Source organism: Zalophus californianus, chromosome 15 (genome assembly GCF_009762305.2).
Source record: "Zalophus californianus isolate mZalCal1 chromosome 15, mZalCal1.pri.v2, whole genome shotgun sequence".
In the NCBI taxonomy this organism is placed as follows: Eukaryota; Metazoa; Chordata; class Mammalia; order Carnivora; family Otariidae; genus Zalophus; species Zalophus californianus.
In genome coordinates this window covers 34741395-34752620 of record NC_045609.1, presented here as the reverse complement: position 1 = coordinate 34752620, position 11226 = coordinate 34741395, and the positions used below count along the sequence as shown (strand labels likewise).

The 11226-nt window shown below is 48.0% G+C and overlaps 1 protein-coding gene across 2 annotated transcripts in view; it reads right to left on the bottom strand.

Moving 5' to 3' along the window:
• Positions 1-16: 16 nt before the first annotated feature.
• VCL (vinculin) overlaps positions 17-11226 on the bottom strand; it is a 110805-nt gene continuing 99595 nt past the window's right edge. Inside the window, exons 18-22 of one of the 2 annotated variants that reach the window (XM_027595856.2) lie at positions 10197-10382; positions 7123-7326; positions 4949-5152; positions 4433-4537; positions 17-2146 (exon numbers count right to left, since the gene is read on the bottom strand). In XM_027595856.2, the coding sequence (XP_027451657.1) occupies positions 2000-2146; positions 4433-4537; positions 4949-5152; positions 7123-7326; positions 10197-10382 (846 nt within the window). In that variant the 3' untranslated portion in view covers positions 17-1999. The remainder of the gene's footprint in view (positions 2147-4432; positions 4538-4948; positions 5153-7122; positions 7327-10196; positions 10383-11226) is intronic. The other variant, XM_027595857.2, reaches the window with a different exon arrangement.

The following is an 11226-nucleotide window of genomic DNA, read 5'->3' as shown; positions in this document are numbered from 1 at the left end:
AATAATATACCCATCATTTAAAGCATTATTTATACAAATGCACTTTATTGTTTTAAACAGAAGAAGAGGCAGAAAATATTTGCATATAACAAATCCTAGCTTAGAAATGTAGTTTTTTAGTGGTGATGTCTCTAATCAGTCTTCAGGGGATTTTTTTTTTTTTTTTTTTTTTTTTTAATTTGCCTCACTGTGTCTTGAGCACTGATATTAGAGAAAAGCACATCGGCACAAAGTGTAAACCAGTGCGAAAGCACTGGAAGAACATGGAGAGCAAACGTGGTTTTTCTTATTTCCTCTAAGTAATCTTTCATAAAACAAAAGGTGATCTTTGGCATAGATTCATACTTTAAAGGCATTAATATTGCATTTATATCAGGTAAGCAACTATACAAATATGCTGAGGGCCTTGAAAATACTATTCATCAGTTAAAACAGAGGAAGCCTGAGTGTACAGTACCGACTGAAGACCAGTGTTACACATTCGATGTTGGGATTGAACACACATTGGAGCTGAGAAGGAAGGACCTTCAGGCAACGGTTCTTACTCCTTTACTCGTCCAGTTCTGGCTTTGGGAAGAAGTAGGATTTCGTGTGCTGGGCAATGCTTAGACAGCAGTGATAAGTGCAAAAAAGGAAAAATTCTTCTCTCTCACTTTGCTAATAGGAAACTTACGGTGCTAGTTAAATATTATACCCATTACTCGCGAGCATTCATACTTGGGAGAGAGGAGAGGATACAGGGCTTGGTTAAGGGAGGTAGGAATATACTGAGGACTATCTCCCATTGATTCATCCCCAACGGTGCCAGTATTCCAGTCTGCAAGTACCAATCTCCCTTAGGTAGGAGGTGCCCTTGAGACAGGACTGCCTTTCTATTAAACATTCCGGGGGGGGGGGGGGGCAAGCACCAGTTCTTAGGACTGAATTTCAAAAGGATAAAAAGGATCTTTCAAAATTACAATGAACAAGCACATATCTTTAAAATCTTGTTTAGGAAGGGTATGAGGGAAGAATACAAAAGCCAGGATTGGAGAAATGATTTGGTTAAAAACTAAATGCAGCATTTCAGCTCAGAAAGAACAGTAAGAGCTAAGAATGAACGATAAGGCCTCAGCACAGACCTCTGCAGGCAGTGACAAAGCATGAGGCGCCTGGGAGTGGCCCTGCCCGGAAGATGGGCAGGGCCTCGCCCGGCTACTCTGCCCCTCCAGTGGCAGAGAGCACCAGGACACACAGTGTGGGGGATGCCTACCTTCACAGGCCGAGGCGGGATATAGGGTGGGAAGTTTCCCTAGCACAGAGGTTGCTCAGGGGCAAGGTAAAGACAATCGTGTGACTCTGTGATTTCCTCCTGAGAGTGAAATTTGGTTTTGCACTGTGGGAAATTAGGATTAAACTGGGGAAGGGCAAGAGGTGAATCCAGGCCCCACAAACTGGGGCTCCCCAGAGGCCTTTTTCCCTTGTAGCAGCAAAGCTCACTTCTGAAAAGAACCCAGATAGCACAGCTGGGCTCAGGAGCAACACGGAAAGCCCAAAACAAATTTTGGAGGCACAGTGATTTCCTTCTTAACAACTTGCCTGGGCCCTGGATCTTGGGAGCCTGGTGGGGAGAACTGGGGATGGGGTGGGGGGTGGCAGTGAAAAGGAAGAAGAGGAACTGTCCCCTAGGGAATGAGGGCAGAGCAGGGTGTCTTGGCTAGTGTTCAGTCTTGGATTCTGAGCTTACATGAAGTCCATGGGCTAGAAACCCAGTCTTCCTATTGGGATAGAGGGTGCAGGAGTCTAACGGTGTTTGAGAATACAGGCTTTATACGGAAAAACAAAGTGTCCATGACAAGAGTATAAATGGTTTCTAAAGTGAAGAGGCCCCATTCCTTTCTGTTAGATCAGGCCAGGATGTGGCCTATAACCCCCTAGCAATTCTCTGCATCTTCTGGGACTCAGATCATTTCATTCTGTTTAGCAGGGGTTTCTGTGCCAGCCAGGTTTGACCAGCTGCCTACTGGTACCAGGGAGTCTTTCTAACCCAGCGCAGTGTAAATCCAGCATCTGTTCGAATTTTGATTGAAGCAGCTTCTGCTTCTCGAACAGTCTCCTTCACAGACTGCATGAGGTTCTGGGCATTGTGAACCAGCATCTCTGTGGCCTGCAAGGAAAGAGAAACTCTCTGTTACTTATCGTCCCTGATGCAGCCCTTCCTCCAGAACCGGCCTAAGCCAGGCGTGGACTGCAGGTTACCCTGCTTGCAGCTGGCATCCCCGTACTTGTCACATCCCTGGTGGGTTAGGGTGAGCACCAAAAAGAACCCAAAAGGCCATCCATGATTATGTACTATACCCTCAGCCGGCCTTCCAGCACATACCCTTTCCTGGTCTTCAAACAAGCTCCTGCTCTTCCCTCTACCTGGAGTGCTTTTCCCTCATGGCTCAGCCCTCACCTCCTTCAGGTCTTTGCTCAGATGTCAGTCACTTTGGTGAGGCAGTCCCTGCTCACCTTATTTGAAATCACAAACACCTTCCCAAGGGACAGCATTCCTCATCCTCCAATTCTTCATTTTTCTCCATAGAACCCATCATTACTAACTGATGTGCTTTATGTAAATTTTACCTAGTTTTTTGTTTTATCTGTTTTACCTGATTTTATTTAAAATTTAAGTTCCACAAGGGCAGTGATTTTTGTGAGTTTTGTTCACTGCTGTGCCCTGTGTTAGGGCAGTGCCTGGCACAAAAGAAGTATTTCATAAATATTTAATTTTAATAATGAATGAAAAAATAACCAAATGAACAAACCAATCATCTTATAAATCCATGAAAATCTAAGTAAGTAAATCTCCTAAACACACAAACTTACAGGACTAAGATCACACTAGTACTCCCAACACAGAAACTCAGAGAACTTACTGATCCATTAGCTCACTAATTTTTTTGAATTCTTAACTATTTTTGAGCCAACAAAAAACTACCTTTGAGCCACAGACCCTTTGAGGATTTCATGCGGTCTTCCCTGGATTCTTCTCTGGAAAATGCTCACGTGTGTAAAATCTGTCCATGCAATTTCTGAGGGCTCATCAGCTCTGAGGCATGACTATGGGCTGGTTCCTGGTCAGCTGATCTTTTCACTCCGTAAACAAAGAGGCTGAGGCCCAGATAGGTTCGGAGATTTGCGACCACACTCACACAATTGTCAGGATGAGGACTCAAAACTTCTGACTTGCCGTCCTGTGTTTTTGCATTCTACCGCCCTGTCAGTTGCTAGCTTGTGTACTGCAATATGAGGGGGAACGTAGTAGATATTCCCAGAATACGTTTGGGTTGGTTAATTAAATGACATGGTCTGAAAGTATGAGTCCTATCCTTCCTTCTCTGCTTCTTCCACTTCCTTTTCTTGGGGCAGATGAGATCACATGACAGGAAATAGCCCAGTGCCCAAACCCTGCCTAGAATACACGGAAGTTAGGGGAGAAGATCCAATCCCCAGGGCGAACGAGGAGGGTGAGGGTGAGAGCTGTTGGATTAAAACATGGCGGTGAGAGCAGCACCACTGACACCAGATGGTAGCCTCCCTTGTCTCCTCCAAGGCGCTCCTGGCCTAGAGATCAGGGATGGTCTCCCAAAGTACCTGGGAGTTCCCCCAGGAGAAGGGACTGTGTCTATTTTTCTAACTCCCCCATACAGTGCCCAATACAGTCTCACACGCACCCCTGTGTCCGCTGAGCCTGTCTGGGCAGTTCCAGAAAAGCCGTGCCACCCTACTGTAAGACGACCTTGGAAGCAGGGCTCACAGCAGGGCCTACTAGGGAGGAGATACAGAGACCAAGAGGTGCTCAAAGGAGGGCTTTCCCAATCATCCTGGGCCACACTTCCAGGAGGGAGCGAAGGAGGACAGACTCCAAAAAGTGGTTGCCAGCCCTTAGGAGAACCCTCCCACCATCCTTATTTCAATGCCTGTCAAAGAATCCAAGAGAAGCACCTCCTTTGGGCTGGCATTACAGCCTCTGCGCACGCCTATCTCAGGCCCCTGAAAAGCCGACACTGTTCACCCTCCCCGAGGTACTTCTCACCCAGTGAGCTGGGAAGCAGAAGTGCTCTCCAGCCACAAAGACACAATGGGCAGGAGTGAACAGGCACTGGAGGCCTCCAGAGAGTCACACCTATTCCACGGAGACAAAGAACTGAGCTGAGTCCCAAGTGTTACTGGCACTTCACCCGAGGCCTCAACTTCTCATCTGTGAAGTGACAAAAGTTGCACAAGAGCTTTCCCTTCCCCTTCGAAGTTTCTGATGCATCTGCCCAACCTTCTGAGAGAGTTAAAGACTCCATTCCGCATACTGAATACTCAAATCACAGGTCAGATTTCCCCCAAAGCTGAAACAAGTTGCTATAAAGTGGCACCAAAGATGTTGGCAAGAAACCAGAAGCAGCAGAACACATACCTGCTCAGACTCCTCGTCACTGATGTTGGTCCGGCCCAGCATGGTGGCCTTCACCGTGGACAGGATCTTGAGTTGGGTGCTTATGGTTGGGATTCGCTCGCATACCTAAGAAGCAAGCTTAGTTTAGCATGTTTCCAATGTTTTCTTTGCCCGCAAGCTCTTTGAGGGCAAGACTTATCCACCTCTGTATTCCTAGAGGCTGGCGTGCAGAAGGCATCCCATATATTAGCAGCAGGATTCCACTTGCTTTCCCCCTAGGATCTACTGATCCTTTGTTCAGAAAGGAAGCATTATAACTTTTTCATTTGATCAGGAAAGAAATTTTCCTGTATCTGTCTTTCCCAAATATACATGTGTATTTCCCCTTTCTGCTATTCCATCAGAACTCCCCCACCTCCTCCTTGCTCATCCAGTTTTCTCTCTCCTGCTTTCTCCCTCCCACGCCCCCGACTCTGACACACACACACACACACACACACACGCACACACGCACGCACGCACGCTTCTCTCAAGTACCTGTAAGAGGTTGGTTCTAATCCGCTTATCTGTGCACTGCTTGGCAACCTCCTTGGCCAACCGCGTCACCTCATCTGAGGCTTTGGCAATGTCCTTGGCACACTGAATCAGTGCCCGCTTGGTACCGCTGCCCCCTCTTACCAGCCGAGACATCTCCGCCATCAGCAGAGCCATGCGCTTGGCTGCTGCAATGATGTCATTGCCCTAGAGAGAGACGCAAAGATAGAACGTGAGCCCAGCCCACACTGGCCAAGTGAGGGAAGGAAGTAGAAGCACAGAGAAGAGAGGAGGGAGCCTGCCGCTCTAGCAGCCTCTGGAAGGGTGAGAAGAACAGGACTGCTCTTGAGCGACAGACCGCACAGGAAGGCGGAGAGAAGGGTGAGCCGGGCGCTCCGCCCTGCACTCTGAGACAGAGCGAGATGACCCCGCTGAGAAAAGGAAGACCTGCAGATTAGTCTGGAAGGGCAACAGGTGTGCCCCTGGCATAGCACTGAGCAAGCACTTCATCTCCAAGTTAATCATGTCAATCAAAATGAGGACGGGACGGAGAAGTTGGTTAAACAGGCATTCTCCTTTCTAGAGGGGGAAAGCGGGAGAGCTAGCTAGCTTGAGGGGAAAAATACAGAGGAGCCTTTCCAGACGCTGAAATCATCCACTTCACCCTAACCCTCGTTACAAATAGCAGCCAAGAACTGTGGCTGCTGAGCTAGAATTTAAACCAAGTAACTATGGTCAGCCTGGGTGAGAAAAGATCTATTTTCTCCCCTAGACAGCTCCTGCCCTCCCTGCTACTGCCTCTTATTTGTCCTGTCAGCCTCAGGGAACATGTTATTTTAATTTGTCACATTTAAAAAGGCCATGAATCAATTCTTCAGTCCTCTCAGCTAAGTGGCTTCAATTAAAGAAACCTTCAGCTAAGAGCAGAAAAATAAAAATGAGTCAAGCTGTACATGGAACCCCCACTCCAGCTCATAGTGGGTTACCTTCGAGGGGGCATTTGGGTTCATTAAAACCTTCGTGGGTCATAATAAAGAGCTGTGCAAGGAATTTACTTTATGCCCTCAAAAGGTGCACCTTTTGGCTGCTAACAACCAAAAATAACACTGCAATGTTCAAAACTACCTCAAAGGTCAGGCCCTACTCATTTTTCCCCTCATGCTTTTCAATTTTCTGTACAAGGCAGTGAGACATACACAAACCATGCCCCTGCAGGGCACCCTGTGAGACACCCCACAGGCATCATGAGGTGGCCGACCGCTATGCTGGGAGGCGTGTGACATCTCAGGCAGTCACGGAAGCCAGAGAGAATACAGGGATGGGAAGAAGTGACGAGAACAGGGGCAGGTCAGACAAGGCCGTCGGGCCCATCTCTTCCAGTGTCGACCTGGGATCATTCCAGGATTCATGAACTTGATTAGAAGACAGTGTGGTGCCGGGGTTAGTTATTACCCATCACTCTTCAAACCCTTTCTTCTTGCAACATGCTACCTTCAAAGGGAAAGTGATTGCCTTCTTCCTCCACTCCCCACACTAGTGTCGGTTCAGTCCCAAGGCCAAAGCTGTGGCTGCCCGTCCTGCAGCCCCGAGTGCTCTCTGTCTCCCAGCCCCGGCCCCTCCCCCTGGAACACCTGGACAAGCAGTCGGTGAAGCCCCCTTCCCTGTGGGTTCCCATTAAGGCCAGCATCTGCCAGGCAGCCAAGTGCAGGGCAGCAAGCAGCCCGCCCCAGGGACTCTGCCGTATAAAGCCGCTTCTCATCCTGGTCCACTCTGCCTGAGCCATCATGACAGGTCAGCAGAGGAGGGGGCGGCGGGCCAAGCTCAATGGTCAGGCCAGGGGCCTTTTAATGGTCTACAGTGGTTCCTGACCTGCAAGCCATTGAGAGATCCATGGCTTCCCAAGGGGTTTAAGGTTCCAATCAGGTCAGTAAGAAAAGGAATCCTTTCAGAAAGTGACCCATCTCTACCCCCCAACAAACATAAATGCAATCCAATTAATCTGGCATTAGCAGACCTATCAAACTTGTGAAGCCAGTCCTAACAACAAGGTGCAGACAGACAGAGGCCCGCCCCGCTCAGACTCACAGGACTCGCACAGATCATGAGTGATGCAATGTGTCAGGCTGCACATGGCCGGATGCATATGGAGCAGCCCCACCGGGGGTGCTAATCAGTACCTTACTAGACCACTTGGTAGCTTCGCGATGCAAGGACTGAGCCGCGGCCAGAATGGGCTGGTTGACCGGCTGATTGGATGGCATTAACAGCAGCTCAGGTTCGAAATCGTCTTCCATGTCAGGGGGGACAGGGAACCCAACAGCATCGGCCGCATCTGCCTCAGCTACAACACCTATACCCACCTCAGCGGCCCGGTTACCCGGCTTTGTCGATGGCAGGAAGGATGAGAAACAGGGACAGGGTTAGTAAGAGCAGTAGGACGGGGGCGGTGGGGTGGGGTGGGGCGGGAGCTAAGCATCAGCTGGTTTAGTAACCAAAGCTTGCCTAAGATGGGAAAGAAAAACGGCATCTCTCCGGAAGCCAAATGAACCAAACTCCACAGAAGGGGGATTCGCAGCCTCCAGCACCAGCCCAGGCCCCCGCTGTTCTCAGTGAGAGAAAGAAAGAGACTCACTCCAGTGGCAAAAGGTTTCCAGAGAAAAATTTAAACCAAGAAAGCAAGTGGCATTCCTTTTTTATACACTTACCACCAAAGTTAAACTTGCCAAGAATAATTTTCATGTCAGAACATTTCTGAGAGGCCAAACAACCAAACAAAAGTAGCTGATTACCTTTAAAAGGAATCCAGAGGGAAGAAGTAAACGCAGCCACACAACTTGCTTTGAATGGAACAAAGTGATCCCCCCCACCTCCCACCCAAGCTGGTTCCTATGGACACTGTTCTAGATCTTCTGGGACACAGGAAGTGACCTGGGTCAGCTCTGCAAGTTGCCAGACACAGATCATTATTTCCAACAGGAGTTAAAAAGTCCCAGAATTTAAAATGATACAGCAGAGGCCACTGACAGCAAACCAGGAAAGAGGCAAAGAAAACAAACGCAATAGTGAGTGAGAAGGACTTTTCAAATACCCCATAATCAGCCCGCCGAAAGGAGCCTCCAGCAGAATGTGCCTCATCCCACTTCCGGTCTAAGGGAAAACCCACACTTCAGAGCGGCTCTCCGCCCCCTCCGGGCCCTCGGAGACAGACGCCTCCACGACCTCCTCCTGCATCCACTACTACCACTGACTCAGAAACCTGCTCCTTGGGTACAAGCTAAATCTCTCCTGTTGCACACTAGGGTTCTCACCCCAACCTTAATTTACATACTTCACACATAACCCAGGAACATAGCTACTGACCAAGGCTGAGTTCAGAGGAGCCCAAATCAGTGCCCACGAGAGAACAGGACCCATGAGGGGGAGAGAAACGATTTAATACCAGGGATGGGGAGTCTGAAAGGCCAGGGCAAGAGGCAGTGTGATCAGATGCTGAAATAGGCAGAGGGGAAAGAAAATAAAAGGAATTGCCTCAGTGAAGCCAAACCATGTATATGAAGAATGGTGAACACAGGTTCTTCTTTAAAAAAAAAAAAAAAATTTTTCCTTTCAGTTATCTCTATACCTAAAGTGGGGCTCAAACTCTTGAACCCAAGATCAAGAATCACATGCTCTACTCACTGAGCTGGCCAGGTGTCCCTGAACAGTGGCTCTTTATATCCAACATCTCGAACCAAGGGGAAGTAAGAGTTTGCCTGGAAGTTATTTGAAGTTGCTATCGCTCCTAAAATTCTTATCCTGCATGGGAAACCTGTCTCCAAGAGGTGATGACAAAGTTGGAGAATTCAGGGCAAATAAGGGGTTCAGGTACATTCTAAACCCTTTCCCTAAAGTCTGTCTCAATCAGGACTCATCCCCATTCCTTAGAGGAGAGGCCAGCTCACTGCTGCTGGGGTTCAGAGTCTCAAAGTGTACAAAAACAGACAAGACACACAAACACATACCACCCTCACCCCTCAAACACACACGGGTCAAGGAGCTCCTGACTCACAGCTCAAAGCTGGCGGTCCTCTGATGCGCCAAGCCTCCAGACAGTCAGACCTAAAGACTTCTGGACACAAACGGCAGAGTGGGGTAAATATGTAGGCCGATGCCGTCTGCCCCTTACGTTTGTTTATGATTCATGTATATTTTATGTCCTGCTACACGATTTATCTGGGTTTATTGTAATGAAATTTAAATTGCCTTTAAAATCTTTGAGTAAAACCAACCTCCACTGTCCCCTCCACCCCACTTTCCACATGCACTGGGACTCTGCAAACGGTCCTAGAGGTGTGCACGCCCCAGGTGGAAAGATACGATTATAAATAATTCCATGGCCAGGCCCAACACCAGCAAGGTCACTATTCATTCCTTCTTAGAACCTAGGCTCACAGCTAACAACACAGAAAAATACAGCCAAGGTCAATTTCCCAGCCTGGAAAAACCCAAGATCAGCTGCATGCAGAAGGTCCCTGAGGAACTACAGTTCCTACAAGAGCTTGAGACGGCCGAGGGCGTGAAAAGGCAAATAAATGATAGGAATAAAGATCTAGAAGAGAGAGTCCTATTACAAACAGTTGAGAACTGAGTTAGAACTACATTTCACTGCCAGGTTAGCAGTAATATTTAGCTCTTATCTAGAAAAGCTACCACGCACTTTTCATCATTTAGGGGGAAATAGGCAAAAGTTATTCACAGGGCCTGACCGCTGCAGCATCCACATTTGCACCGACCACATTCAGATTTGTGGAGCTGGAGTTAGCCTGGAACGGTCTCGAATTGAGGGGTAAGATGATTCCGAGAGAAGGACAGAGCACACGGCTCCTAAGACATCAATCTACCTGCTTTCCTGAAAAATAGAAGGAAAATGCAAACACTTCATCTAACTCTAGCAGAGCCCACAGAAGACTATTTCACATCTGGAGTGCAGATAATTAGCAAGAGAGCATCTAAAGATATTCAGCAATCCCGAGAAAGAAAAGCAATTTCTAAAAGACCCCAATGTCCAGGGTCACAGCAGCTGACACGCGCATGGACAGAGGAAAGGAACCCCCTCTCAAACATCTTACTGAGCCACAAGTAAGAAGAGGATCATGTTCCTGGCAACAGCAGGAACCAAAGCAGAGAGAGGGTAACCTTCCAATCAGCTTCTTCTTCCTGGGCTGTGTGCATGTCTTCATCCTTTTCCAGCAAGAAAAGCCTCATTACTTACCTTGCTGGACCATTTGCGAGCTTCATCATGGAGCTGCCTGGCAGCCATCATCATTGGCTGGTTAATCACCTCCCCGGCTTTCTGCTCAGGGAACTCTTCATCCTTCTCCTCCGGAGGTGGGGGCCTGGGCGGAGGGACCTCACCCTCAGGCAGAGGTGGTTTGGGAGGAGCAAGCTCATCTGCCAGCTAAGAAAGAATTAGTGGGTTGTAAGTAAAACCCTAGGAACTACTCCCCTCTAGAATTTTCCTTTCCTCCAAAAAGCATCCCCAGAAAAGCCACCCACGTTCATTCCATATAAGACCACCCACATGGAGCACAGGGACCACTTGCTTCAATCTCAACAGATGCATATTTTCTTTCCTGCTTCTCCACAAAAAGCCAACAGCTACAGTTTTGGACGTATCCCAGGGAGACATGCACAGCACTACTGGACCAAGGCTCCCCAAAGAGGATGGATCTAATTTGTGGTCCTGACTGTGGAAGGGAAGTTGCACAGGTGACTAACTTCTCCCCCGGGCCTCAGTTTCCCCATCTGTCAACGAGGGGTAGCTAAACCAAATGACCTCTAGGATCTTGATTCTAAGTGTCATGAATCTGTTGATCACATAAAAAGCCAGGCCCCAGAACAGTCCTCCCGCTGGCCCCACCCAGGCACCAAAAGCCCAGCTACAAAGAAGCAAACGAAGCTGAAGCATCAGAGGCTGGAGAAACACTGTGCCTCAGCTTGGGCAAAAGGACCCAATTCTGTCCTCAAACAACTTAGAAACTTCCATCTCTTACTGACATGAAACATGGGAAAGTAAGTCAAGGAAAGTAAATCAAATTATTGCCCTGATGAGCTATTCCCAAAGTCCAGCTACTTCCAATACTGTTAGAATAATCACTATTTCCTATACTAGGATTTGTATCTGTAAGATACTGCCCAGCTAAGCCTCCTCCAAAACCATTTACCTATGGAAGAATAAATTTATGGTACTTTGGGGTACACAAAAAGAGTTTAAATTAAGAGTTGGAGAAAAATTAATTAAA